The following is a 27,635-nucleotide window of genomic DNA, read 5'->3' as shown; positions in this document are numbered from 1 at the left end:
GGAGGAGGCTCGGTGCTGAGGAGCAACCCTGCTGGGACAGGGGCTGCAGGGCAGAGCATGTGGCCTCACTGTCCACCCCCCTGTGCCTGTGGGAATAACACCCCCCCACAGCCAGCGCAGTCTCACACTTCTGGAGATGGGGCCCCTCCCTCCTGCCCCACAGGCCAATGCAAACCCAGAGCAGGCTGGGGCTGCCCAAGGGGCTGGGTGCCAGCAGCAGGAGGGCGATGCGTCATTGCCACGACATCACGCTGCTGCCAGGTGTGCAGGTAGAGTCTGGGCCGGCCAATTCCCTCTCTAGGGCCTGAGCCCTGCCCCCTGTGAAGCAAGCCCCAGCCCAGCGCTGTGGAAAGGTGGGTCCCGTGTAGTGGCTGGTAAGGAGTTGAGCAAGGGGTTGTCCCTGCCTGGCACTCCCTAGGGATGTTACCCCTGCCAGCTTGCCCCTGGCTCCAGGAGGAGATCAGGGGCGAGGAACCTCAAGCTCTGGGATAGTTCCCCTGCCGCAGCCCCTCTCTGGGCACCATGGGGATACCGCTGGCATTTGAGGGACATGCCCTAGAAAGGGGAGGGTGTGTGTGGTCCAACAGTGTCCTGGCACCCAGCTTTGCTCAGCATTGTGTTGCCTCTGCCCTCACACTGCCACCTCGGTGCCATTGCCACGATCTCAGGGAAAGCCCCGGGGCCAGGCCAGGCTGGACAAACTGGCCATGGACACTGAATTCCCCTCTGCTCCGGAGAGTGCCCACCAAGGCAGGGCTGGGGCAGGGGATGAGACAGCGGAAGGGACGCCCAGTCCCTGAGCCGGCAGGGCCCTGAACCCAGCTGGGTGCAGGCGGGCAGTTCCTGCCAGGGTTGTGTGTGAGAGGTCATGCCCTGTGCCCCAGGGCCCTGCCCCACACACGCCTGGCTCCTAGTGGGGGCAGAGAGCTTTCCAGCACCAGGGCATGCCCCACTGGTGCCAGCCCCTATGGCCGCACCCCTAGCCGCTGGGCCCTCCCCTCAGCCCAGACAGCACCAGTAGCCGTGTGGGGCACCAGGCCTAGAACCAGGACAAACAATTCCCACATCCCCAGACTCAGTCACAGGATACTCCTAGGCCCTGGCTCCGTGTGGCCTGTGGGTAGCACTGGGAGGGAGGGTTGCCCGCACTTCTGCGCCCTGCTGAGGACGCAGCATGACAGCCAGGCCCAGCTGCCCCTGCGCCAGGTGGGAGCCGAATTTCCATCCACCCCTTTGGACAAGCCCCCATGGAATCAGGACAAAGAGCCAAAATTCCAAAGCTTCCCCCAAATCAAAACTTTGTGATTCAAGCCCCAGAACTGGTTGGTTTTGACGTTTCCTTTGTATTAAAATAGTCCCTGTATCTCTTCGCTACACAATAAATATCAGGTAGAAAAACAACAGTGCTCAACATCCCCGTTCCAACACCCCAGCCGGGCAGTGCCAATGGGAGCCCAGCCGGGCGCTGGCACCTCTTCCCATCGCGTCGCCACAGCCCCCTGACACGCTGCCCAGCCCAGGTCTCCCCAGCCAGCTCTGACTGTGTTCCTGGTGCCCCACGGGACGGAGAGCGCCCCCTAACATGTGGCAGCTGCTTCACCCTCCTCCCCGCTGGAGGCCAGCTCGTCCTCGGAGTCAGGCACCGGCGGGCTGGATGGGCCGGGCTCCAGGTTGACGTAGGTGGCGCTCAGGTTGATGTAGTGCTCGCCCTTCAGGGAGGCCATGATGCACTCCACCTCCCTGATCAGGGTGAAGAAGGTGGGGCGCTCCTCGGGGCTTGGAACCCAGCAGCTCAGCATCACCACATACCTGCCCCGACAAGAGAGCCCGTTAGAGTCGGGACAGGCCCAGGGGCAGGGAGCTCAGCCGGACACCAGCACTGGACCACCTCCTGCTCCCCCACCTGATCCCCACATGCCAAACCCTCCCAAATTACCCCATGCTGGGCCCCCTGCACCCCACATCCCCACACACCAGGGAAGGGGAGCTCAAAGGGGATGTCCTGCATGAGGAGATGAGGAGGCTCTGGGGAGCGTCGGGCCGGGCACTGCTCACTGCGGGGGCTGGCAGGCAGAAGTTTGGGAGCTGGGATATGTGGGGTTGATGTGGGGGATGCAGCAGGGAGCGGGGTTATGGGGGGAGAAGGTCCCCAAGGGGCCCTGGGCCACCCCCCCGTGAGGAGGAGGAGGGCACGACACTCACAGCGAGTCTGGGCAGTACTCGGGCTGCGGCAGGCGCCGGCCGCTCAGCAAGTAGGACGTTATGTCGTAGGGATCCACCTCAGGGTACGGTGGGGCCCCACGTGTCAGCAGCTCCCACAGGAGGACCCCGAAGGACCACTGTGCCAGAGAGAACGGGGGTCATTCTAGCAGCACCGTGCATGTGGCAGGGCCGGAAATGCTTGGCATCCTCTAGGCCAGTGGCACACAGCCACCCCACACAGTCCCCCAGAGTCTCCCACCGCACATGTCAGCACTGCCTGAGGGAACCCAGCCCGGGGGCCTGGCCTGGGCAGTGCCCGCAGCAGCAGGTGTGGGAGAATCTGCCCCATCAGGTGTCTGGTCTCCACCAGCAAGGGGACAGCTTCATCCCCGCTCCTCTCCCAGCTCTTTAACTCTGGCTACCCAACCTGCCGGAGAGCCATGTTTTGAGGCCCCACGTAGGCCCAGCATGGGCCAGCGAGGACACGGACCTGCCTGGGTCAGCAACATCAGGAGTGGTGTCTGTTGGCACTGGGCTCTGACCCTCAGGCTGCGCTCTCCCCTGCCGGGCTCTGACGCCCGGGCCACGCTCTCCCTGGGCCACACTCTCTCCTGCCGGGCTCTGACGCCTAGGAACGGGCTCTGCCTGGGCTGGGCTCTCCCCTCCCTCACACAGTGGTAGGAGACACCGAGACCCCCGTAGTGCAGCCAAGGAAGCTCAGCTGGAGGCCAAGTGCTCAGCGAGTGCTGCTTTGTGCCAGTCACGCTGGCTGGCAGGGTTCTGCTCACCTGGCACAGCACAGCCAGGGGGCAGGCTGCTGGGAAAGGGAAAGCCACATGTAACGGTCTAAACTTCCAAAGCCCCATGTGCCAAGGTGGGCATGTAACACCATGTGCGGGCCAGCCACTAACCCTGGTTCCGTCAGCCATGCGCCCGGGGTGTCTGGTGGGGGGGTAGGTGGGAGGCAGGGTCCAGCCGGGGGCGGATTACCTAGGGAGGTGGTGGAATCTCCTTCCTTAGAGGTTTTTAAGGTCAGGCTTGACAAAGCCCTGGCTGGGATGATTTAGTTGGGGATGGGTCCTGCTTGAGCAGGGGGTTGGACTAGATGACCTCCTGAGGTCCCTTCCAACCCTGATATTCTATGAAGAGGAGAGCAGAGCTCTTTCCTGGAGTTGGAGCAGCTGAGAGCCAGTTAGGGCCGTTCTGCGATCACTTGCCGTAGCCACCCAGCTCCTGGGCGCCTCCCGGTGGGCGTGGCAAGGGCACAGGCAATGCACTAGCCCCCCACACAGCCAACCCCTCCCCCGCACTCACCACATCCGACTTGGTGGTGAATTTCTGGATCTGCAGGCTCTCGAGCGCCATCCACTTGACGGGCAGCTTGGCCTGGCGGTGCTGCCGGATACTGTAATACTCCTTATCAAAGACATCCCGGGCCAGGCCGAAATCCGCCACCTTCACCGTGAACGTCTGGTCCAGCCTGCAAGGCACGAACAAGGAATGCCAGCTGAGCTGGTCGCACAGCTCCAGGAGCCTGGCGCTCAGAGCCCCTTATCTCCAGTCCCAGACATCTGGGCCCAAATCCATGGGGTGGGCACTCAGGGGCCACTGGCACACAGATTGGCAGGTCTCAGAGCAGCCCCCAGGGCAACGCATCCGCCCTCCTAGCTGGCAAAGTGACTGCTCCTGGGCCACAAACCCCATTCTCCTAATAGCAGAGTTCCCTCTGAGGCAGTTTGATTGACACTCGCCCTGCTGCTGCCCAGGCTCAGCCAGCACCGAGCGGGCATGCCAGGTCCCTGTACCCACCAGTCCTGGGCTCAGCTGGCACAGAGGGAGCAGTGCCAGGCTCTGGTACCCACCAGCCCCAGGCTCAGCTGGCACCAAGGGGGCAGTGCCAGGTCCCTGTACCCACCAGTCCTGGGCTCAGCTGGCACAGAGGGAGCAGTGCCAGGCTCTGGTACCCACCAGTCCCAGGCTCAGCTGGCACCAAGGGGGCAGTGCCAGGCCCCTGTACCCACCGGCCCAAGGCTCAGCCAGCACAGAGGGTGCAGTGCCAGGCCCCATAACCCTCTATCCCCAGCAGCCAGCCCCGGGCTCGCCAGCTGCACTCAAAGGAAAGGGTGCCGTGCCTTGGGCTCCCGAGGCCAGTGTGCCTGGGCAGAGCATCCTGTTGGAAAGCGTCTTGCGGTGAAGAGGATATTGAGGAGTGTGCTTGGGAGTGCTCCAGGCTAGCAAGGCAGCCCCAGCACCTCCCAGCCAGGCACGCAGGCCCCGGACACCCGCCCGCCACACTCACATGCAATTCCTGGCGGCCAGGTCCCTGTGCACAAACTTCATGTGGGCCAGATAGTCCATGCCCTGCGCCACCTGCAGCCCGAAACCGATCAGGTCCTTCACCGTCGGGTTCTGGGGAGACAAGAGCAGGGAGACGTACAGCCCATCCCTCGTGCCTGGGCACAGCTCAGCCCTTACCTGGCACTGCCACGGCTGGAGCCCTGCGAACACCAGCTCCCCCAGTCCCTCTGCATCTGGAGCCGGGAGACCAGGGCAGAGCACTGGGCAGGGCAGCACCCACGGCCAGCTGTCGGGAGACACCGCTAGAACGCAGCTCAGAGCGTCTCCACGGCAACCCCTACAGGACACAGGCATGGGGCACAGGAGCGTGGCCCTCTGCTGAGCCTGCCCCTGGCCATGGCTGGGGGCTGCTTGGGCAGAGGTGAGTAGGGGGCGCAGGAAGGGAATAGCTGGGGGCTGCAGGGCAGTGTGGAGGGGCAGTGGCAGAGCCCGGGGCTGGGCAATGGCAGAGCTGAGGGGGAGGGAAATAGCCGAGGGTGGGGAGACTGGAGTATGGTGTGGATAGGCAGCAGTAGAGCTGCAGGGGAATAGCTGGGGGGTTGGAGGGCAGCACAAAGGAGCAGTGGCAGAGCTAGGGGAGGAGAATGCAGGGCACCCTCTGCTAGCCAGGTGAGCCCCTTGCCTTCCCAGCGCGAAGTGGCCCTGCCGGCCAGAGAGCCTGGGGAGAACAGCGTGAGGACACGGGCAGGGCTCAACCCTGGTGCCCTCAGGACTCACTGCCCCAGCTCCCGGCCTCCGCAGGGCTGGGGAGACTTGGTGGCTGGCTGGCAGGAGGGGCAGCTGGGCTCTCCTGGGCGTCCATTAGCCCCCATCTCACCTTCCTGCCCATTTGACAGGCAGCACAACCCCCCGCCCCAGACCCAGGCACCCCCTATCCCACTTGGGCCCTAGGATCCGGAACGCCCCCTGCCCCTGCAGCAGCTTCAGCCCAGCTGACGTGTCTGGCAGCTCCTGAAAACCCAATGGCCATGGTGCTGTCTGGCCCCATCTGCTGGCCCCTGCCTGCTGCGGCCAGGGTAGGGCGCCTGGGCCAGTGCAGAGAGCACAGGCTGGCTAGGCAGGGAGCTGCATGGGGTCTGGCTCTGGGAGCGGGGGTTACCCCTTCTCCTCTAGGCTGCAGGCAGGGAGCCCCAAGCCAGGGTGACCCTGCCTTTGCCCAGCCCCTGAGCAGGGAGGGCGGCTGGCCTGCGCTTACCCGTTTGTTGGAGCGGATGAAGTGCCGGAGGTCTCCGTGCTGCATGTAGGGCAGCACAACCAGGGGCAATCCCTGGCACGGCAGGCAGACACCCACCAGCGACAGGATGTGGGGGTGATGGAAGCTCTTCATGAGAATCCCCTCCTTCAGGAATTCCTCCACCTCCTCCACATCGGTGATCCCTGGGACGGAGCACAGCCATGGAACTGGGGCGCTAACCAGCCCAGGAGCCACAGTGCAGGGATGGGCCCCAGGGGATGGGGCAACCTGGGCTGTCAGAGCCCAGTGAGGAGCAGCAGAGGTGGAGAGCAGTGGCTACATCACAGAGGGGTTAAGCCCAGTGATGAGCTGCCAAAATCTTAACAACCAGTTCCCTCCTCACCCCACGAGGGGGTCATGGCCCGCGCCCGCCCCCCGGGACCCCTGCCCCATCCAACCCTCCACGTTTCTAGACAGCCCCCCTTGGGACCCCTGCCCCATCCACCCCCCCTCCTCTGTCCCCTGACTGCCCCCGGAACCAGGCAGGAGGGTCTCGTGGGCCACCGTAGTGGGCGCCCACCGCGCCTCATCCCGCCCCTAAGAGCCAGAGGGACCTGCCTGGGGGCAAGGTGGGGAGTCCCGGTGGTGCTTACCTGGGTGGCTCCCAGGAAGCATCCGGCAGGTCCCTCTGGCTCCTAGGGGCAGGGTAGCAAAACTGCGGGGGGGGGAGTGGCTGCTCCCCCCAATGATCACATCAAAAGTGGCGCCTTAGGCACCGACTCCCTGGGTGCTCCAGGGCTGGAGCACCCACGGGGAAAATTTGGTGGGTGCAGAGCACCCACTGGCAGCTCCCCGCCCCGTGCCTGGCCCCAGCTCACCTCCGCTCCGCCTCCGCCCCTGAATGTGCCGCCCTGCTCTGCTTCTCCGCCCACCCCCACCCCCGGCTTCCCACGAATCAGCTGTTCATACGGGAAGCCTGGGTGGCCTGAGAAGCAGGCGGTGGCTTCGCACTCAGGCCCAGGGAGGCGGAGGCGAGCTGGGGCGGGGAGCGGTTCCCCTGCGCCTCCCCCGCCCTCCCCCCAGGTTACCTGCTGCTGCACGGGTGGCCCTCCTTGTGCCCCCCCCCATCCCAGCTCACCTCCGCCACCCTGGGCCTGAGGGCAAAGCTGCCGCCTGCTTCTCGGCCCTCCCAGGCTTCCCGCGCAAACAGCTGATTGGTGAGAAGTGGGGGGGGGCGGAGAAGCAGAGCGGGGCAGAGCGTAACTCAGGGGCGGAAGCGGAGCGGAGGTGAGCTGGGGCCTGGTGCGGGGTGGGGCAGGGAGCTGCCAGTAGCACCCTCCAAATTTTCCCTGTGGGTGCTCCAGCCCCGGAGCACCCACAGTGTCGGCGCCTAAGGCGCCACTTTTGGCCAGTTGTTAAATTTAGGAGCCCTTTTAGAACTGGTTGTCCGCCGTGGGACAACCAGTTCTAAAAGGGCTTCTAAATTTAACAACCGGTTCCAGCGAAGCGGTGCAAACCGGCTCCAGCTCACCACTGGTTATGCCCACTCCATGAGACACCACATCCAGCCACGAGCCAGGCACAGCAGGGGCTGGGCACACACACGCTTCCTGGCCCCTGGCACTGGCAGCTGCACAGGACGAAGGCCTGAAGACACCCAAGAGTCAGGCATAGCCCAGATAGGTGGGGTGCCCGTTCCATTCACCTCCTGCTCCTTGGCCAACAGCCTGGCACGAGTGAAGGGCCAGCGCAGGAAGCAGGCAGGGCTCAGAGGCACCCTAAAGGGGATGGGGATTAGGGACCCCCTAGAGCATGGCAGAAGCAACCCCCGCAGGAGAGCAGGCCAGGAGCCAGAGGGAAGGGCACTCACGGTTCAGGGATTTCACAGCACAGTGGATCTCCCTCTCTGCCAGATCTCTGTACATGCCATGGTACACGCTCCCGAAATGCCCTGGCCGGGAAAACACAGGCACCCTGAACAGAGCCGCCATGCAGCAAGGAATGCCCCGAGCTTCCCTTTGCTCCAGACCCCAGCCGACATGCTGCAGGCAGGGCAAACACCTAGAGTCCAAGGAGATGGGCTGGAAGATGGCAGAGGGGCTGCAGGAGAGTCAATGCTGCAGGGCCCGGATGGGCACCAGATACAGCAGGGGGGCTGGGACCGCGTTACTGCTGAGAGGCACCCATAGATACTGGATACAGTCAAGGGGACATGGCCATGTTGGTGCTGCAAGGCCCAGACTGACACCAGATACAGCCAAGGGGACGGAGTCGTATTGGTGCCACAGTGCCCAGATGGGTACCAAATACAGCCAATGGGATGGGCCCATGTTGGCGCCACAGGGCCCGGACGGGCACCAGGTACGGCTAAGGGGACGGGGTCATGTTGGTGTCGCAGGGCCTAGATGTTCGCTAGATATGGCCAAGTGGACGGGCCATTTTGGCACTGCAGGGCCCAGACAGGCACCAGATACAGCCTGACCTATTGTGGGGCCTCCAGGCCGGCCCGACAGGCTCCCCTGCAGGGCTATTCTGCGCTGGGCCGGGAACCTCATCAGGTTCAGAGAGGCGACCTAGCTGGGCAACAGCCACAGGCATGCACCTGACACTAAGGGGAATGGGCTGAGCTTGATGCTGCCAAACTGCAGTGCTGCTCAGCCCGAACCCTGGGCAGGAACCGGCCCCTCCGACCAGGGGAGCAGCAGGGGCCAGGCAGCGAGGCTGCGGCAGGTATGGACTCCCCACCCGTGCCCAACCCCGCATGCCATGCCATGGATGAATGCCATCTGTGCTGGATCAGCATCACATGGGGGCTCTCGTTAGTACTGAGCTTCTCTGGGGTGGGACCTTGACACAGAGGGAATGCCAGGCAGGCCCAGTCCAACCCAGCTATGGCTCAGTGCTCACTGTGCCAGGCTATACGTGCCACACAGGCCCAGCCAGAGCCATCTATGGCTCAGCGCTCACTGTGCCATGCTGCTGGTGCCATGCAGGCCCAACCCAACCCAGCTAAGGCTCAGCACTCACTGTGCCGGTCTGCATGTGCCACGCGGGCCCAGCCCAGCACTCACTGTGCCAGGCTGCATGTGCTACATGGGCCCAGCCCAACCCAGCTATGGCTCAGCACTCCTTGTGCCAGTCAGTGCATGCCACACAGGTCCAGCCCGACTCAGCTACGGCTTGGCACTCACTGTGCCAGGCTGCGGGTGCCACGCAGGCCCGACACAGACGCAATTCATAGATTCATAGATACTAAGGTTGGAAGGGACCATTATGATCATCTAGTCTGACCTCCTGCACAACGCAGGCCACCGAATCTCACCCACCCACTCCTGAAAAACCTCACCTATGTCTGAGCTATTGAAGTCCTCAAATCGTGGTTTAAAGACTTCAAGGAGCAGAGAATCCTCCAGCAAGTGACCTGTGCCCGATGCTACAGAGGAAGGCGAAAAACCTCCAGGGCCTCTTCCAATCTGCCCTGGAGAAAAACTCCTTCCCGACCCCAAATATGGTGACCAGCTAAACCCTGAGCACAGGGGCAAGATTCACCAGCCAGATACTACAGAAAATTCTTTCCTGGGTAACTCAGATCCCACCCCATCTAACATCCCATCACAGGCCATTAGGCCTATTTACCATGAATATTTAAAGATCAATTAGTTACCAAAATCATGTTATCCCATCATACCATCTCCTCCATAAACTTATCGAGTTTAATCTTGAAGCCAGATAGATCTTTTGCTCCCACTGCTTCTCTTGGAAGGCTATTCCAAAACTTCACTCCTGGTTAGAAACCTTCGTCTAATTTCAAATCTAAACTTCCTGGTGGCCAGTTTATATCCATTTGTTCTTGTGTCCACATTGGTACTGAGCTTAAACAATTCCTCTCCCTCTCCGGTATTTATCCCTCTGATATATTTATAGAGAGCAATCATATCTCCCCTCAACCTTCTTTTAGTTAGGCTAAACAAGCCCAAGCTCCTTGAGTCTCCTTTCATAAGACAAGTTTTCCATTCCTCAGATCATCCTAGTAGACCTTCTCTGTACCTGTTCCAGTTTGAATTCATCCTTTTTAAACATGGGAGACCAAAACTGCACACAGTATTCCAGATGAGGTCTCACCAGTGCCTTGTATAACGGTACTAAAACCTCCTTATCCCTACTGGAAATAACTCTCCTGATGCATCCCAAGACCGCATTAGCTTTTTTCACAGCCATATCACATTGCCGGCTCATAGTCATCCTATGATCAACCAAGGTCCTTCTCCTCCACCATTACTTCTAATTGATGCGTCCCCAGCTTATAACTAAAATTCTTGTTATTAATCCCTAAATGCATGACCTTACACTTCTCACTATTAAATTTCATCCTATTACTATTACTCCAGTTTACAAGGTCATCCAGATCCTCCTGTATGATATCTTGGTCCTTCTCTAAATTGGCAATACCTCCCAGCTTTGTATCATCCGCAAACTTTATTAGCACACTCCCACTTTTTGTGCCAAGGTCAATAATAAAAAGATTAAATAAGATTGGTCCCCAAACCAATCCTTGACGAACTCCACTGGTAACCTCCCTCCAGCCTGACAGTTCACCTTTCAGTAGGACCCGTTGTAGTCTCCCCTTTAACCAATTCCTTATCCACCTTTCAATGTTCATATTGATCACCATCTTTTCCAATTTAACTAATAATTCCCCAGGTGGCACGGTATCAAATGCCTTACTGAAATCTAGGTAAATTAGATCCACTGTGTTTCCTTTGTCTAAAAAATCTGTTACTTTCTCAAAGAAGGAGATCAGTTTGGTTTGGCATGATCTACCTTTTGTAAAACCATGTTGTATTTTGTCCCATTTACCATTGACTTCAATGTCCTTAACTACTTTCTCCTTCAAAACTTTTTCCAAGACCTTGCATATTACAGAGCTCACTGTACCACGCTTCGGGTGCCAGGTGGGCCCAGCCCAGCCCAACACTCACCTTTGCCAATGACCCGGTCCCGGTGTGTTAGCAGCCGCTCCTCTGGGATCAGGACATCCTTCACCTCCTCCAGCAGCTCGGGACGGAGGTTTTCGATGCAGCAGGATGGCATCCTCACGAGTGGCATGGCAGAGCCGTCACTACTGCCCGTGTAGGAGGCATCTCGGAAGCGCCTGCTGGCAAAGCCACTGCTGGGAGTGGCGGCTGGGGGAAGCACCGCTAGGAACCAGACAGAGAGAGGAAAGTCACAGTGAGACCCTGGCAAAACCCTTCTTCTCTGCCAGATCAGCCTGCGTACCCTGCCACCTGCTCCCCTCTGGGGGAGAGGGATGAACTGCCCCTCGGAAAATCCCCAGGGTCTTCCAATCAATGCCCACCAGCCCCGCGCGGGCCCCCAGGCATTGCAGAGCTGGGAGCTTATGGGCGGGGGTCCCACGGCCGGCAAGGGCCAGCGGGCAGGAGCTGCACATAGCCACGGCCAAGACCCGCCCACTGGGGAGGAACAGAAGGGAGCAGACTGATGTGCTGGGGCAGCTCTAACACGGGCAGGGCTGCCCTTAGCTGGGCCCTCAACCGGCCGGGGTTGAGGGGGTCTGCTGCAAAGACGGTGACTCAACCCTGGCCCCACAGGCTGCAGGCACAGTGAGCAGTGCCCCCCGGCACGCCATTTCTTTACCTTGCACATCCCGGTAGTCCATGGAGGAGGGTAGCAGGGCGAATCTGGGGGTATTCCCATTGGGATTCACCAGCATCTCCAAATTCTCGGTCCCTGCAGACATGGAAAAGAAAGCCGTTCAGAGCCTCAAGAGCCAACGCTGACCTCATGGCCTGGCCCACTTCTGCTGGGCACCAGCTATCCCACCGGCATCACTCAGACCCCTGCCCCACTGAGAATACGGGAGGCCCAGGCCCACTCGGTGCCAGCACCCTAAGGACTGGCACAGAATCAGTAACAATGTGGGGCGGGGGGTAGTTTCTTGGTGCCTAGATAGCAGGGTGATGGGCACATTGCCCATAATGCCAGAAGACACCTCCTCCATGGTCGTGGGGCACAGTCCCATTCACCCAGGAAAGGCATATGCCACCCAGCTGGGGGCCCAGAACAGGAGTGGACGTTGCCAGAGCAGAGGGCGTGTGACACAACGGTCAGTGCCTGTGGGAATGGGGCCATGGCAGGCTCAGGGGTGCGATGCCCTGTGTGAGGGAGGGGAATTACCCATCTTCCTCCTGCGTCTGCATTTCAGCACCAGGAATGCCAGGAGGCAGCCGAACATGAAGGTGGTGATGGTGCCCAAGAGGATGCCAGTCAGGGGGTCCGGGGAGATGGTGGCCACCACCCAGCCCAGGTCCTGACAGGCACCATTCACACAGATCTGGGGAAGAAGAGGGCAGGCAGTCAGTGTCCCGGCAGCCAGCAGGCAGAGAATGGATCTCTAAGCCATCTGCAGGATTGGGGGGACTTGCCCATACCCCCTGCGCTGACCACCACCCCAGCTCTTATCTAGTACTTTCACCCAGCAATCTCAGTGTGCTCTGCCAAGGTCAGTGCCATTAGCCCTGTTTTGCAGATGGGGAAACCGAGGCACGGGGCATGGCCATGACTTGTCCAGGTCTCCTGAGTCCCAGCCCAGTACTCTATGCACCATGCCACTCTGCCTCCCTGAAGCACTGGCGCTTCTGCCCAGGTTCTCCAGAGGGCTGGGGCTGGCATGAAGGGAGCTCCTCTCCACACAGGTCTCCTGGGTACCAAGGGATGCAGCGCCCAGGGCTGGTGGGAGAACAGAGGGCCCCGGAGCAGGCAGCGCATGTGGCACATGACCAGCCCCGACCCACGCTCCCCTGGCAGGGCAGGCACCGTCGCCTGATGGACCAGGGGACATTTCCCATCCCTGGGCCCAGGGAGCTACACCCCTCTGTTACAGGGCTGCTCCGAGCATGCATGTCAGGTACCCCAGCCCCTGCGCTCTGCCCCCTCTCAGCCCTGCCCAGCAGCACCCCTGCAAAGCCTGGCACTTACTCATCTTAGCAGTGAGCACTGGGTGGGGCAGGTAGGGCAGGACATGGGCATCAGAGATGCCACCCCAGCACATGCCATGGCGCAGAGATGCCAGGGGAAAGAGACTGACAGGGTCACCACATGGGCTCAGCTGGCAGGAATAACGGCTCCAGCGGGGACCCCCCGGCCACCCCTTTGCACCCAGGGCAGACAACAAGCAGCTGGCACAGCCTGTAGCTGCATGCTGGGCTGGACGCTGCTTCCCGTGCCCTCCTCACTGCGTGCCAGGCAGCAGAACCAGGAGTGAAGCCCAGCAGCTGGCTGGCAGAGGGGCAGCCGGTCTCCACAGACCTGGTGCCCTCCAGAGACCGGGGAAGCCTTCCCAGGCAGCTGCACTCAGGGCATGTTCAGCCCTGAGCACTGTCCAAAGGAGAAGGGCAGAGAGGGGGGGTGGCAGGCTGCAGGCCAGAGGCCACAGGGCAGAGGGCCAGTCTAGGCAGTGCTGCCATAGCCGAGAGCCAGGCCAGATCTCCCTGGGCTTTGCACCAGCAGGGGGAAGGGAGGCAAAGCCACTGGGAGCCCAGCTTAGGGCGGGCGCTGCCCTCCCCCAAGCTTGGCTCTACCTGCACAGGGGCTCCATCCAGGGGGAGGCTCAGGTTCCTGGGGATCCGGCAGGTCACCTCGTTCTTCAGCACACTGGGATGGCAGTCCCGGCCCGCCACCGTCACAGTGATTCTCATGCAGCCCACCAACACGTCCAGCCCGATTTGCTGCGCACACAGCCACCGTCACAGGGATCCCCCGACCCTAGCTAGAGAACTCCCCATCCTGAACCGCCCCACCTCCGCCAGGATCCCCCTGGCCTGAGCTGCCCCACCTCCCCTGGGAACTCCCCAGCCTCTCCCTGGAACCCCTCCCGCCACCTGAGCCGCCCCCCAGCCCCCAGGTTGCCTTCCTGGCCTGAGCTGACCTGCCTCCTCCGGGAACCACACCGCCTGAGCCCCCCCGCCTTTCCCAGAAACCCCCAGGCCCACCCCTCCCGAGGGCATCCCACCATCCCAACCTCAGTTCCAGCTGCCAAGCCTCTCCCCTGGGCTACCATTCCTGGGCTCTCGCCCTAACCAGTGTCCCTGTCCTTCAGGGCCAGGCATTCGTCCCCCTGCAGGTCCTCAGTCCACTGGCCATGGCCCCAGGCCCTCCCGCACCAGCCATTGCCCGGCCCCAGGCCCTCCTGCACTGGCCATCCCTCCATGACCTGGGCCCTCCCCTATCCCATCCCCACCAGCCATCATCCCATGCCCTGGGCCCTCATCTCTCTGCCCCCAGTTCTCTCTGGCATTGTTCTGGCCCCCAGCCCACCAATGCAGGGCTGGCCTGGCTCCCTCAGTCCCACCCCTGCCTGGGTTCCCCGCCTCTCCCAGCCCCCTCCGTACATGGATCTCAATCTCGTGGTCACCAGACTTGAGGTGGTAAGTGTCGTCATCGTGCTCGAAGGGCAGGATCTGGGGCGGAGGGTAGTAATGCACGCGGAAGGCCCTGCGTCCGGGGGAGCCGTCCAGCAGCACAGTCAGGTTGCCCTGGGCGCTCTCCACCCTGTTAGCGAAGGGGTAGGCTGGGCTCTGGCACACCAGCTGCTCGGGGGAGCGTGGCCCCATGCACACCTGAGGGGACAGGGCGTGTTGGAAGGAGCATGCCCGGGAGCAGAGCTCACAGTGGGGAGGGGACCCGGTGCTCCTCGGACATGGCCCGGACCTGGCTCCCAGGCACCACGTCAGGCCCAGGCCCGCGCCGCCCTTCGCTCTGCTGGCTGCACGCTACGGATCCAGCCCAGGCTTCTCGCCATCCCCTCAACCCCGCTACATGCTCACTACGTCTGCAGGGAGCCCGGGGCTGCCGCACCAAGTTAACGCGCCCACTTGGACAACTGGAGACCAGAGCCACCAGTGACATGAGTGTGTGAGCTCTCAGTCACCTCCTGGTGAATGCACAACCCCTGTCACTGGCACAGCCTGGGCCCAAGAGTGGGACAGCAGGGCCTGCGGGCCGGCACTGAGCAAAGCCCAGGGCTGGGCTAGCAGGGGCTGCGGGTCAGGATTGAGGGGCACCAGCAGAGCTGGGGAGGAGCCCAGGGCTGAGCTAGCAGGGCTTGTGGGGTGGGACTGGGGGGCACTGGCAGACTGGGTGGAATCTCCTACAGCGTCTGCCTGCACCAGGCCCGACCAGCATTTCAAGTCCGTTTTTCTCTCCCCCTTCAGCACATCATGCCCAGCTCCCTGACTGTGATTCCCCAGCCTCAGCCGGCCCTGGCCCACGATGCCGGCCCTGCCCCACCCCTCACACTCACCTTGGCCTCCGTCGCCACGCTGGCATCCACAAACTGGATTCTGGGGTAATACACGGAGTCCAGGCTGGTGCCGTGGATGGTGAGGGTCGAACCCCTACAGAAGGTCATAGGTCACTGCCACATGGAGCGTGAAGCACAGCCCTGAGCCTGGGACCCTGGGGCCGGGGGAGACCCAGCCAAGGCACACTGGGGGCCTACCAGCTAGGGGGAGTCCCTGGCTAGGGCACGTTGGGGACCCCGGGGCCAGCAGAGCCCTGGACAGGATGCGCTGGGGACCCCGGGTCCGAGCCAACCTCCAGTGTTGGGCATGCTGGGGATCATGGGGCTGGGGGAACCCCGTACGGGATGTGCTGGGCACCCATAGGCCAGGGGAACCCCATACGGGATGCGCTGGGGACCCAGGGGCCGGGGGAATCCCAACTGGGGTACACTGGCTAGACACGCTGCCTGGAGCCTCTGGAGCCCACAAGGGGAGCTGTGCCCCCTGTTCCTAACCCCCCATGCTGTGAACTCCCACATGTCATGGGCTTGCAGGAGGAGGCTGAGGCTGCCCCATCCCCAGCCTGGAGGGGAGATGGCTTGGCTCTCAGAAGGGGGCCCCCAGCCTGGTGAAATGGGCCAGGCTGCTGGGCACAGAGTGCTAGGCTCTTCACCGTTCCCTGCAGGGAGGAGGCCATGCAAGCTGGGGGTGGGGGAGGGAGGCTGTGATCCGGGGAGGTTGGAGAGAAGAGTTGGCGGGGGAGGGTGACGTTATTGACATGAACTGTGACCATATAGATCATTGTTGCAACCACTGTTATATATTTGCAGCAAATATTGTACAAGTTTGTTGAGTGAGGTGTCTATGAAAAGGTTATGATTTGCTGGTTATGATTATGCTATCTGTATGCATGTATCATTTTTGTATTTAAAGTTATAAGTATTGACTCTATACTGTCTGTATTTCAAACTTGTGCTATGCTTCTGGGTGACAGAAGTCCTCTCTGTTTGGCTGGTTTGGCATGCCTTAATAGTAAAGAACTCCAGCTTTGGGCTATAACTGCCCTGCTCTAAGCAATTTGTCCTGAACTGATACTCAGTTGTGTCCCGCCAGAGATCGCATCGTTACGGGGGACTGTGACCTGGGGGGTTCGAGGTGAAGGGCTGTGATCAGAGGGGCTGTGATCTGGAGGGGTTGGAGTGGGGCTGTGATTGGGAATGGTTGGAGTGGGGATGATGTGACCTGTGGGGTTGGAGTGGCTGTGATCGGGAGAAGGGGGGTTGGAGGGAGAGGAGGAGGGGGGCTGTGACCAGGGGGTTGGAGTAGCTGTGACTGGAGGGATGGAATGGGGAACTGTGACCAGGGAAGGGCAGGGGGGTCAGGGGACTCACTCGTAGGCGCAGGTGGGGGAGATGTAATGGAGGACGGGGTCTGGGCGGTACTGGAATGGCTCCGGGGCAGGGAACTGCTGCCCATCTATCCACACGTCCACGGGGACAGAGTGCAGGTTGCTGGCTGCAGGGCTGATGCAGCGGATCTCGGTGGGGCTGGGGACAGAGGACAGCACAACATGGAGACAAACAGACCCCTGGCTGGGCTGCAGGCTGCCCCACAACCCACCCTGGCCCAACCCCACTCCCTGCAGTGACCCGCCTGGACCAGCACAGCCAACACCCCCACACTGGCCATCCCGTGGCTGGAAGCGGGCCCGGCCCCATCCGTGCCCCAACAGGCCTTGGCAGTCCTGGGCAGGAGCTCCCCCGCGAGAGCTCTGCCCCCCAGATGGACCCCGGGCACTGCAGACAGATGTGTGCTCTAACACACTGCAGAGGGTCCGTGGCACCAGACACCATCCAAAGGACCCCACATGGGTGTTTATGTATAAACATGACCTCCATGGAGCACACACACCCATACGGAACTGGCAGCACCCGGCCACACTAACCCAGCTGCTCAGCCACGCTGACCCGGCCACGCCACACCCAGCCACTCCCAGACACGCTGGCCCAGCCAGAGCGACCCAGCCACACCCGGTGACAATGACCCAGCCACACCGATCCAGCTGCATCCAGCCATGCCGACGCAGCCACACCAACCCAGCCACACCCGGACATGCCGACCTGGCCGCACCGGCCTGGCCACATTCGGCCATGCCAACCCAGCCCGTTCAGCCACACCTGGCCATGCTGACCCATGCCAACCAGAGCAACACCAGCTGAGTCCAATTCAGGCAAAGTAGCCCCCAGGCCATTCTGACCTAACCCTTCCCAGCTGGGCCACCCACCGTCTGGCTGTCGAACACAAAGGCTTTAGCTCCGCTGACCTAGAGCCAATGGCCCAAGCCCAGCCCCCCAAGCCAATGCAGCACTGAGAGCTCCATGCTTGCTGTACCTCTGCTGCCCCGCCACGGGGCACTCCACCCCAGCGAGCGTCACTCTCCAGCTGCTGCCCACGGTCAGGTTTCGGCCCCGGATGGAGAGCTGGGTCCCGCCGGCCAGCGGGCCATATGCAGGGTGGATGGCAGTGATGTTCGGCACCTGTGGAGCCACAGAGGGCACGGGGTCTTTACCAAGGGAAGTGGGGGGCAGGGCATCCCCAGAGGAGAACCTCTCCAGCATGCAGCCCGCCAGCCAGACACCTCCCTGCCAGACACAAAGCACAGCCCAGGGAGAGGGCGAGCTCCTGGGGAGGGTCCTGCCCCTCTGACACAAAACGGGATGCCAGGGCAGGGCAGCCCATGGCTGCCGCAGTGGAGCTGTCTCCATTGCACATGCTGGGGCTGTCCAGCGGCTGCCATAGGAGCTCCATCAGGGAGGAAGCTGGCCGCAGGCTCAGCCTGGCCTCCAGAGAGGGAGCGGTGGTGATGAGATGCTGCAATGCCTGGCACCACTGATGCCCCCCCCAGTGCCCAGGGGTGCGCTGTGTACACTGGGGGGGGGGGGGGGGGAGAAGGTCCCAGCTGGGTACCTGGCCCTGCTTACAGAGGAGCCGGGCCCGACACATGATAAGAATGAGCCGCTGGCTGGAGAGCAGGCGGGGCACTCTGCCAACCCTGCTCTGGGGGCTGCCGTCCCCAGGGTCCCAGCTGGCACTGACGGGCAGCTTTCCCAGGCAGGCTCCATTGCTGACCCCTGGTTCCGGCTGCTGAGGCCAGCTCTCCTCTGGGGCTGTCCCTGCAGCTGGGTGGCGGGCAGGGGAAAGGACATACCACGAAGACGAAGCCACTGAGGGATGAGGAGCCACTGACATAGAAGGGCGGGTCCCTCGTCTGCTCCTCGATGGTGAGCTGAACCGTGACGGGCACCGCCACCGCCTGGGTGCTGTTCAGCTCCAGCTCACATACCAGCACGTCCACAGCGGCCTTGGTGCGGGGCAGCACGGGGGGCCTGCGGGACACAGCAGGAAGCACTGAGACACGGGGGCAGGCTCAACCCCCCACCCCAGCCAGAGAGGACAACAGCAGGGCCCAGGTGCCTCTGCTTCTCCTTCCGCACACCTCTCGTCTTCTATCCCCACCCGCAGAGCAGGGGCATCAGCTGGGGAGCCGCGGCTCCGAGAGGGAAAGTCACTGGACTCTGTCACCAAAACCACCCTGGCAATCGGTGAACACCTCTCGTACAAACCCCAGTGGGTGCCACCAGCTGCCCGTGCTCTAGGTCTGATGGCAAACCAGCTGGTGCCCCTCATTCCCAACCCACAGCCCCTCCTGCCCATAATACTCCAGCCCCCTGCTAAAAGGCCCAGTTGCTTGGGGCAGTGGCTGCATGACATGGGGCAGAACTCGCTGGGGTGGCAGCACTGGTGACTCGGGCCGTAGGGAAAGGCCAGTGGCTGCGTGCCTGGAGGAGCTGAGCCCAGCCTGCACTGCCAGCCCATTTCCACTCAAGAAAGCTGCCAGCTTCTGGCACCAGTACATGGAGGGGCCTCACCTGGGGAGATGTTGTGGCTCAAATGCAGACAGAGCAGGGGCTGGGTCATACTACAGAGAGAGGTCCACCGGGGGTGGCGGGCAAGGGGGAGAGGCAGCTGACCCAAGAACCACCCCATTCTGCCTTCCCCCTGCTACCTAAACTGGGGGAGGTAGGGGGTGTGTGCCCCAAGCACCCCGTATGCTGAATAGGGAAGGTGCCTCTTCCCCCTCCCCACCCATGTTCTGAGCTGCAGCTGGCCAGGAAGGAAGGCCCCATCCCCAGGCAAACCAGCAGGAGACACCTCTATCCCCAGGTCAGTGGCAGCCCCAACAGCAGACCCAGAGCCCCTCCGCCGCCCCCTACCTCCTGTCCAGGCTCTTCTCAGGCAGCACAGTGCAGGTCCTCTGCCCCACCGTCACCCAGTAGGTGCTGCTGGCCACGGGGGACCCAACGGCGGTGGCGAAGTGCGGGCGCGACTGGAAGCCCATCCCGCAGAGTGTCACCCGGGTGCGGCCATGCAAGGGGGCACTTCGGGGGTAGAACTGAGGGGAAACAAGACAGTGTCACATCCCCAGCCCACCCCAGTCCCCCCGACATCCCGGCTCTTCGCCCTTGGATCCCCAACAGCAGCACAGGGCTCTCCCACCCAGCCCATGGGCAGCAGGTGGGCAGCCCAGGTGGGGAAGGGAGGGTGCAGGCCAGAGGCTGGCCCTGTGACAAAGCCTCTTGGTGAGCCCTGGGCCATGGCAGGAGGCACATCCAATGGCAGGCTGAGGGGACCCCAGAGCACTGACAGGGCATGACTCCTTCGTGGGGGCGGGGGGCAGCAGTGGATGGCACTGGCTGCCGTGCCCACCCTCCCCCTTGTCCAAACCCAAGTGACGTCTCTGCGGCCACTGCAGCCAGTGCTGACGTGATGGACCCAGCGTGGCTCACACCCCCGGGACCAAACCAGCAGCCTCCAGAGCCCCAGGCAGAAGCTGCAACAGCGCAAGCTGAAGAGCTCCCCAGCACCGAGGGGACTTGTGATGGCCCCCATGCAGTGGGCTGTCCCTAGGGGGCCTCTAACAGCTCCCTGTCCCGCAGGCCGCCCTGAGGGGGCCCGTGACTGCTCCCCGACCGGCAGCACAACCCAAGGGGACCCATGACAGCTCTCTGCCCAGCTGGACACCCCAAGGAAACTCATGTCAGCTCCCCACCCAGCAGGACGCCCTGAGGGGGCCCATGGTAGCTCCCCAGCAGGCAGCAGTCCTCTGGAAGGGCAATGCTGGGAAAACAACCTCTTCCAGTACTGAGGTTTATAACTTCTTCTAATGCAACTTAGCAGCTGGGCATGAGGAGGAGATGTCTGCGAGTGCTGCACGGATTCCGGCCAAGTGAGGAGGGCTTTAAACTAGGTTCACTGGGGGAAGGAGACCAAAGCCCTGAGGTAAGTGGGGAAGTGGGATACCGGGAGGAAGCACGAGCAGAAGCGTGCAAGAGGGGAGGGCTCCTGCCTCATACGGAGAAAGAGGGACGATCAGCGAGTTATCTCAAGTGCCTATACACAAATGCAAGAAGCCTGGGAAACAAGCAGGGAGAACTGGAAGTCCTGGCACAGTCAAGCAATTATGATGTGATTGGAATAACCGAGGCTTGGTGGGATAACTCACATGACTGGAGTACTGTCATGGATGGATATAAACTGTTCAGGAAGGACAGGCAGGGCAGAGAAGGGGGGGGAGAGGGGGGAGTTGCATCGTACGTAAGAGAGCAGTATGGCTGCTCAGAGCTCCGGTATGAAACTGCAGAAAAACCTGAGAGTCTCTGGATTAAGCTTAGAAGTTTAGAAGAGTGAGCAACAAGGGTGATGTCGTGGTGGAAGTCTGCTATAGACCACCAGACCAGGGGGATGAGGTGGACGAGGCTTTCTTCCGGCAGCTAACGGAAGTTACTAGATCGCAGGCTCTGGTTCCTATGGGAGACTTCAATCTCCCTGATATCTGCTGGGAGAGCAATACAGCGGTGCACAGACAATCCAGGAAGTTTTTGGAAAGTGTAGGGGACAATTTCCTGGTGCAAGTGCTGGAGGAACCAACTAGGGGCAGAGCTCTTCTTGACTGGCTGCTCACAAACAGGGAAGAATTAGTAGGGGAAGCAAAAGTGGATGGGAATCTGGGAGGCAGTGACCATGAGATGGTCGAGTTCAGGATCCTGACACAGGGAAGAAAGGAGAGCAGCAGAATATGGACCCTGGACTTCAGAAAAGCAGACTTTGACTCCCTCAGGGAACTGACACGCAGGATCCCCTGGGAGAATGACATGAGGGAGAAAGGAGTCCAGGAGAGCTGGCTGTATTTTAAAGAATCCTTATTGAGGTTACAGGGACAAATCATCCCGATGTGTAGAAAGAATAGTAAATATGGCAGGCGACCAGCTTGGCTTAACAGTGAAATCCTTGCTGATCTTAAGCACAAAAAAGAAGCTTACAAGAAGTGGAAGATTGGACAAATGACCAGAGAAGAGTGTAAAAATATTGCTCAGACATGCAGGGGTGAAATCAGGAAGGCCAAATCACACCTGGAATTTCAGCTAGCAAGAGATGTTAAGAGTAACAAGAAGGGTTTATTCAGGTATGTTAGCAACAAGAAGTCAGTCAAGGAAAGTGTGGGCCCCTTACTGAATGAGGGAGGCATCTAGTGACAGAGGATGTGGAAAAAGCTAATGTACTCCATGCTTTTTTTGCCTCTGTCTTCACGAACAAGGTCAGCTCCCAGACTACTGCACTGGGCATGGGGAGGAGGTGACCAGCCCTCTGTGGAGAAAGAAGTGGTTCGGGACTATTTAGAAAAGCTGGACGAGCACAAGTCCATGGGGCCGGATGCGCTGCATCCAAGAGTGCTAAAGGAGATGGCGGATGTGATTGCAGAGCCATTGGCCATTATCTTTGAAAACTCATGGCGATCCAGGGACATCCCAGATGACTGAAAAAAGGCTAATGTAGTGCCCATCTTTAGAAAAGGGAAGAAGGAGGATCCAGGGAACTAAAGGCCAGTCAGCCTCACCTCAGTCCCTGGAAAAATCATGGAGCAGGTCCTCAAGGAATCAATTCTGAAGCACTTAGAGGAGAGGAAAGTGATCAGGAACAGTCAGCATGGATTCACCAAGGGAAAGTCATGCCTGACTAATCTAATTGCCTTCTATGACGAGATAACTGGCTCTGTGGATGAGGGGAAAGCAGTGGACGAGTTGTTCCTTGATTTTAGCAAAGCTTTTGACATGGTCTCCCACATTATTCTCGCCAGTAAGTTAAAGAAGTATGGGCTGGATGAATGGACTATAAGGTGGATAGGAAGTTGGCTAGATTGTCGGGCTCAACGGGTAGTGATCAATGGCGCCATGTCTAGATGGCAGCCGGTATCAAGTGGAGTGCCCCAAGGGTCGGTCCTGGGGCCGGTTTTGTTCAATATCTTCATAAATGATCTGAAGGATGGTGTGGATTGCACCCTCAGCAAGTTTGCAGATGACACTAAACTGGGAGGAGCGGTAGAAACTCTGGAGGGTAGGGATAGGATACAGAGGGACCTAGACGAATTAGAGGATTGGGCCAAAAGAAATCTGATGAGATTCAACAAGGACAAGTGCAGAGTCCTGCACTTAGGACGGAAGAATCCCATGCACTGCTACAGACTAGGGATCGAATGGCTAGGCAGCACTTATGCAGAAAAGGACCTAGGGATTACAGTGGACGAGAAGCTGGATATGAGTCAACAGTGTGCCCTTGTTGCCAAGAAGGCCAAAGGCATTTTGGGATGTAGAAGTAGGGGCATTGCCAGCAGATCAAGGGACGTGATTGTTCCCCTCTATTCAACATTGGTGAGGTCTCATCTGGAGTACTGTGTCCAGTTTTGGGCCCCACACTACAACAAGGATGTGGAAAAATTGGAAAAGGTCCAGCGGAGGGCAACAAAAATGATTAGGGGACTGGAACACATGACTTATGAGGAGAGGCTGAGGGAACTGGGGTTGTTTAGTCTGCAGAAGAGAAGAATGAGGGGGGATTTGATAGCTGCTTTCAACTACCTGAAAGGGGATTCCAAAGGGGATGGATCTAGACTGTTGTCAGTGATAGCAGATGACAGAACAAGGAGTAATGGTCTCAAGTTGCAGTGGGGGAGGTTTAGGTTGCATATTAGGAAAAACTTTTTCCCTAGGAGGGTGGTGAAACACTGGAATGGGTTACCTAGGGAGGTGGTGGAATCTCCTTCCTTAGAAGTTTTTAAGGTCAGGCTTGACAAAGCCCTGGCTGGGATGATTAAATTGGGGATTGGTCCTGCTTTGAGCAGGGGGTTGGACTAGATGACCTCCTGAGGTCCCTTCCAACCCTGATATTCTATGACCAGCCATCCAGGGGCTCAGATGAGGGGGAAAGGAGGCATTTCCCCATGTTAACAGAGAGATGTTTTTAAACCACTTGCTGCCATCCCATGGGTCACTCTGCTGGTGAGTTTGAGGCCTTTCCCTCCCTGCGTCTCTCTGCTCTGTTTTGACTGTGAGCTGATCAGGACAGCTATATGTTACCCTGGGTGTGTACAGTGCCAAGCACAATGGAGCCCTTATCCTCACATTCTGCAGCAATACTGAGCCCTCGGTGTAACCAGCCCTTGCTGGGGAGCTGGCCTTTGGCAAGGTTTGAGGGGAAGCTGAACTAACAAGGCTATGGCGATTGGAAAAACAATTCTGACGTATTAGCAGCTGCTTCTGAGCGTGCTTACCAGCTCCTCTGCCCTGTCTGAGTCTCTGCAGGAGGGAGGTGGTGGGAGAGGAAGTTTGTTGTTGCAGAGGACCACGTGTGGCCTCGCCTAGCAGTGGGGACCCCGGAAAACTGCCTGGAGATGGGGGACCCTAGCGACCAGTGACCTGGTGACCAGGAAGCCAAGCCCAGCTTGGCAGTCAGCCGGTTCTGGGCAGTGGGAGGACAAAGGGCTGAGGAGAGAGGACCCCGGTGACCTGACCCAGCAGTTTAGGCCAGTGGGCAACAAAGGATGGAAGATAGGAGCCCCAGGCACCTGTTTACCTGGGAGGGAAGACAAAGGACAGGGGAGCAGCTGTTGTGAGAGATGATATAGGATGATCGGCTGGAAGGAGGGGGCTTCTGGACTGGGGAGAGAGAGCAACCAGAGCCCACCTGGATGCAGGAGAGACCTAGATGTACGGTGCTGAGGGTTGCTAGGCCTGAGGGCCTAGAGAGTTTCCTGTGCTGTGTTCAGATGCTCAATAAACCCTCCTGTTTTTCGCTGGCTGAGAGTCACTCCAGTCTAGAGATCAGGTTGCATCATTCCCTCTGGGGGTCCAGAGCAAGTGGACTCCCTGAGGGGGCCCATGGCAAGAGTAGGCCCCCTCTTGCCTACTCAGAGAGGTGCGGTCAGAGAGGTGCGGTTCCGGGGGGCCTATGGCTTACCCCCCGAGAGAGAGCAGACCCCTGAGAAGGGCTGTTGCACTGAAGGCGGTTCCTTCCAGGGACTGTATGGAGCTGAGAAAGAGCACACGTCCTGAGAGTCTGTGACATAGGTCAGTTACCTTAGACCCGAATGAGAGGGCACATGAGAAATGGCAATAAAATATCGCCTGATCTAGGGAAGGGAGGACGGGGGCATCTGTTCTCCCTGTCTCATAGCACAAGGGCAGAGGACAAACAATGACATTAAAAAATGGGACATTCAAACCAATAAAAGGCAATACTTCTACACACCACATGTGGGCAGACTGTGGAACTCACTGCCACCAGAAGCTGCAGAGGCCAGGAACTCGACACAATGCAAAAAGGGATTGGATGTGGGCACGGACAACGAGAATAGCCAGAGCTGTCATAATTAATAACAAATCTGGCAGGATATTGAACCTTCTGCCTCAGAGCTTAAACCAACTTATTAGAGACCAAGAGGAGACCTGCCTGTGGAGGGCTGACACGTCTGAAACCTCAGTGCTGGCCCCTGGGAGGCTGGGCTGGACGGATCTCCACTCTGACCCAGTCTGGCAATGCCCATTTTCCTCTGATAGGCGACAAACCCTGCCCTCTCCCCCCAGCCTGGCACAAAGCCAGTCCCAGCCAAGAGCAGCTTGTCCCCTGCCAGCCCCTCTGGGGGGAGGGAAATGCCCAGGTTACTGCAGAGCTAGGAAAGTGGATCGGGGGTGAGCACAAAGGAAAGGCTGGATCAGCGCAGCAGCCAGGAGATACCACTCCCTCCAAGGCAGGGTCGGCAGCAGGTGGGTTTTGGGTCCGGGGCCCTAGGGGCTGCATGTAGCACGGGGACGTATCAAGCTGCACCGGAAAAAACGAAGTGCAAAGCGAGGGCCCCAGGCAGGGCAGGAGCCAGCACAGCGTCCAAGGAGGAACAGGAAGGACAGAGCAGGGGATGTTCAAGGGCCTACATCAGTGAGGACAGGAGGGCAGCTCTTCTCGGTCCATAGTGCCGCGCAGTCCTTCTGCCGAGTGCACGTGCCCCCGCACCAGCCGCACTGCATGAGGCGCTCCGCCCGCAGGCAGCGCTGGCATGTCAGAAAGTGGCGGCAGCCCGGGCCAGTGAGGGAAACTTGAGACACCTTCAGGAGAAAGGGAGAACATCAGTGCACAGGGCTGAGGCTCGCGGAGATCTCGGGGCAGCCGCAAAGCACCCGCGAACGGGGACCCCACACACCCCTCAGCACCAGGAGGGCAGGACACAGCCTTCCTGCAGTTGGCATGCCCTTGGGCACAGCCATTGCTGCCTCCCAGCCACAGGTGAGGGGCAGCAATGAACCCTGTGGCCCACCCAGCACATCTCCCCAAGACAGACCAGCTGGTGGCCCAGGGCTCCGACCCCATTTGGGGCCAGGGCAGAGAGTGGCTTCCCGACCCAGGCAAAGGGGGAGACCCCAGCCAGCGAGGTTGGGGTAAACACTCGCCTGTCTCACCTTGTTTCCAGTGGCGAAGAACAGAGAGTCCTCCAGCCGACCAACCTCCCGCAGCACCGGCAGCTCCTTGCCCAGGGAGAAATTAGCCAAGGTGACAGTGTAGGAGCTGGATCGCTGAAGCACCACCTGAGGGGGGACAGTGACCGCATTCAGAGAGCTAGCAACTCCAGGGAAAGCCGGGGGCATGGCCCAGCCGACCCCCGCAGGAGGAGAGCAGCACTGCCCTTGGTGGGGACCGTGCCCCGGCCCTCTGCAATCCCAGGGAAGTGGGGGTCTACGGTGTCCGCACAGTCCTCCAGTGCTGCCCAGGCCCAGCCAGTGGCCTGACCACACGGCTGGATGGAGGCAGCTGCCTCCTCCAGGCCCAGCCAGTGGCACGGATAGGCTACAGTAGTGGCAGCAATAGCACCAGGGCAAGGAATGGAGGTGCTTTGGATTGGGCACAGTCCAGTCAGCCTCACGGGTCATTGTAACTGGCAGTCAGCCACAGAGCCCCAAGTCCAGGCACGATTCACCCCATTTCATCCGGCCCATGTCAGTTCCACAGGATGGACGCCCTGTGTGGGCTTTGGAAACCGTTGGAGCAACCCAGGGCACGTCGCCCCCTGCTGGAGGGGCTGGCATTGCAGCCCCCCTGGGAATGGAGACGGCACAGCTGCGGAGCCAAGTCTACCTGCATGATGCGCCCCTCCGCCGTGCCCAGGTGGGCGACCGTCACATTGCCCTGGGCCTCCACGAAGATGGAGGTGAGCAGAACTCCGACCATGTGCCCATTGAACAGATCCACCTTGTAGGGGGCCGTGGTGACCAGGGTGGGCTTGTTCCAGCAACTGGTATCCACCACCGGAGACGAGAGGTTCACCTGGGACATCACACAGTATTAGCTCCCTGCAGCACCTCCCCCGCCCCCCCGCCCCCCCGTCTTCCTCCCCCCACGGCTGCCCGGTGTCACACATGGACCTGCCAGTGCTCCCACTGCATCTGGGGCCGCTGCCCCCGTCCTGCCACTCGCTGCTCCCTCTGCCAGCCACCCATGAGGAGGGAGCAGCTGGGGGGAAAGGGGACAAAGCGGACAGGGAACCCACTGCTGGCCCCAGCCTCTTCCAGCTACCCCCTGCCCGGCTTCCTCCCACCACCACCAGTAGTCAGCTCCAGATTCCCACCCATACACCCCAACCCCCAGGTACCACCCAGCCCCCCAGTACCATCTATACACCCCCAACCCCCCAGCACCCACCCATACACCCCCTGAACCCCAGTACCACCCAGCCCCCCAGCACCCACCCATACACACCAATCCCCCAACATCCTAGTACCACCCATATACCCCCAACTCCCCAGTACCACTCAACCCCTCCATACACTCCCGTGCACCCCCTGCACCACCCAGTCCTCCAGTACCCATCTATACATCCCCCAACTCCACAGCACCCATCCATACACCCCCCCCTAACCTCCATCCTCACCCCTATACATCCCACCTTCCACTACGGGGTGCATTGCCCAGGAGCTGAAGTTGATACAATCGACAAATACAAAATGAACTAAGTAACTGATTGGCCCAGAACATCCCCCATGGAGCTACACAGAACTTGGCACCTGCGGGTGTGGGTAGCCTTTGGACTTGGCACTGGCTGGGCGAAGAGCAGGGGATTCCCCTGATCTCCAGCCTCCATTTCTGCAGAAGCCTGGGCCAGCTGGGGATCACCAGCAGCTAGGGAGACCTGGCCACAGGTCCAGCTGTTAAGCTGAGGACAA

At 60.3% G+C, this 27,635-nt stretch overlaps 1 protein-coding gene across 2 annotated transcripts in view; it reads right to left on the bottom strand.

Moving 5' to 3' along the window:
• Positions 1–1,078: 1,078 nt before the first annotated feature.
• The window catches only part of MST1R (macrophage stimulating 1 receptor), a 46,962-nt gene continuing 20,405 nt past the window's right edge, over positions 1,079–27,635 (bottom strand). The window contains exons 3-21 of one of the 2 annotated variants that reach the window (XM_073352616.1): positions 26,551–26,739; positions 25,878–26,003; positions 25,356–25,526; positions 19,308–19,486; positions 18,242–18,419; positions 17,425–17,570; positions 16,425–16,580; positions 15,054–15,147; positions 14,143–14,370; positions 13,333–13,479; positions 11,930–12,086; positions 11,390–11,482; positions 10,714–10,932; positions 7,605–7,685; positions 5,756–5,937; positions 4,502–4,611; positions 3,517–3,682; positions 2,203–2,339; positions 1,079–1,809 (exon numbers count right to left, since the gene is read on the bottom strand). In XM_073352616.1, coding sequence (XP_073208717.1) covers positions 1,578–1,809; positions 2,203–2,339; positions 3,517–3,682; positions 4,502–4,611; positions 5,756–5,937; positions 7,605–7,685; positions 10,714–10,932; positions 11,390–11,482; positions 11,930–12,086; positions 13,333–13,479; positions 14,143–14,370; positions 15,054–15,147; positions 16,425–16,580; positions 17,425–17,570; positions 18,242–18,419; positions 19,308–19,486; positions 25,356–25,526; positions 25,878–26,003; positions 26,551–26,739 — 2,991 coding nt within the window. In that variant the 3' untranslated portion in view covers positions 1,079–1,577. Of the gene's footprint in view, positions 1,810–2,202; positions 2,340–3,516; positions 3,683–4,501; positions 4,612–5,755; positions 5,938–7,604; positions 7,686–10,713; positions 10,933–11,389; positions 11,483–11,929; positions 12,087–13,332; positions 13,480–14,142; positions 14,371–15,053; positions 15,148–16,424; positions 16,581–17,424; positions 17,571–18,241; positions 18,420–19,307; positions 19,487–25,355; positions 25,527–25,877; positions 26,004–26,550; positions 26,740–27,635 lie in introns of those variants that run through there. The other variant, XM_073352617.1, reaches the window with a different exon arrangement.

This window comes from Lepidochelys kempii, chromosome 7, assembly GCF_965140265.1.
Source record: "Lepidochelys kempii isolate rLepKem1 chromosome 7, rLepKem1.hap2, whole genome shotgun sequence".
In the NCBI taxonomy this organism is placed as follows: Eukaryota; Metazoa; Chordata; order Testudines; family Cheloniidae; genus Lepidochelys; species Lepidochelys kempii.
Note: the sequence above shows the minus strand (reverse complement) of the source record. Positions and strands in the feature narration are given on the sequence as shown.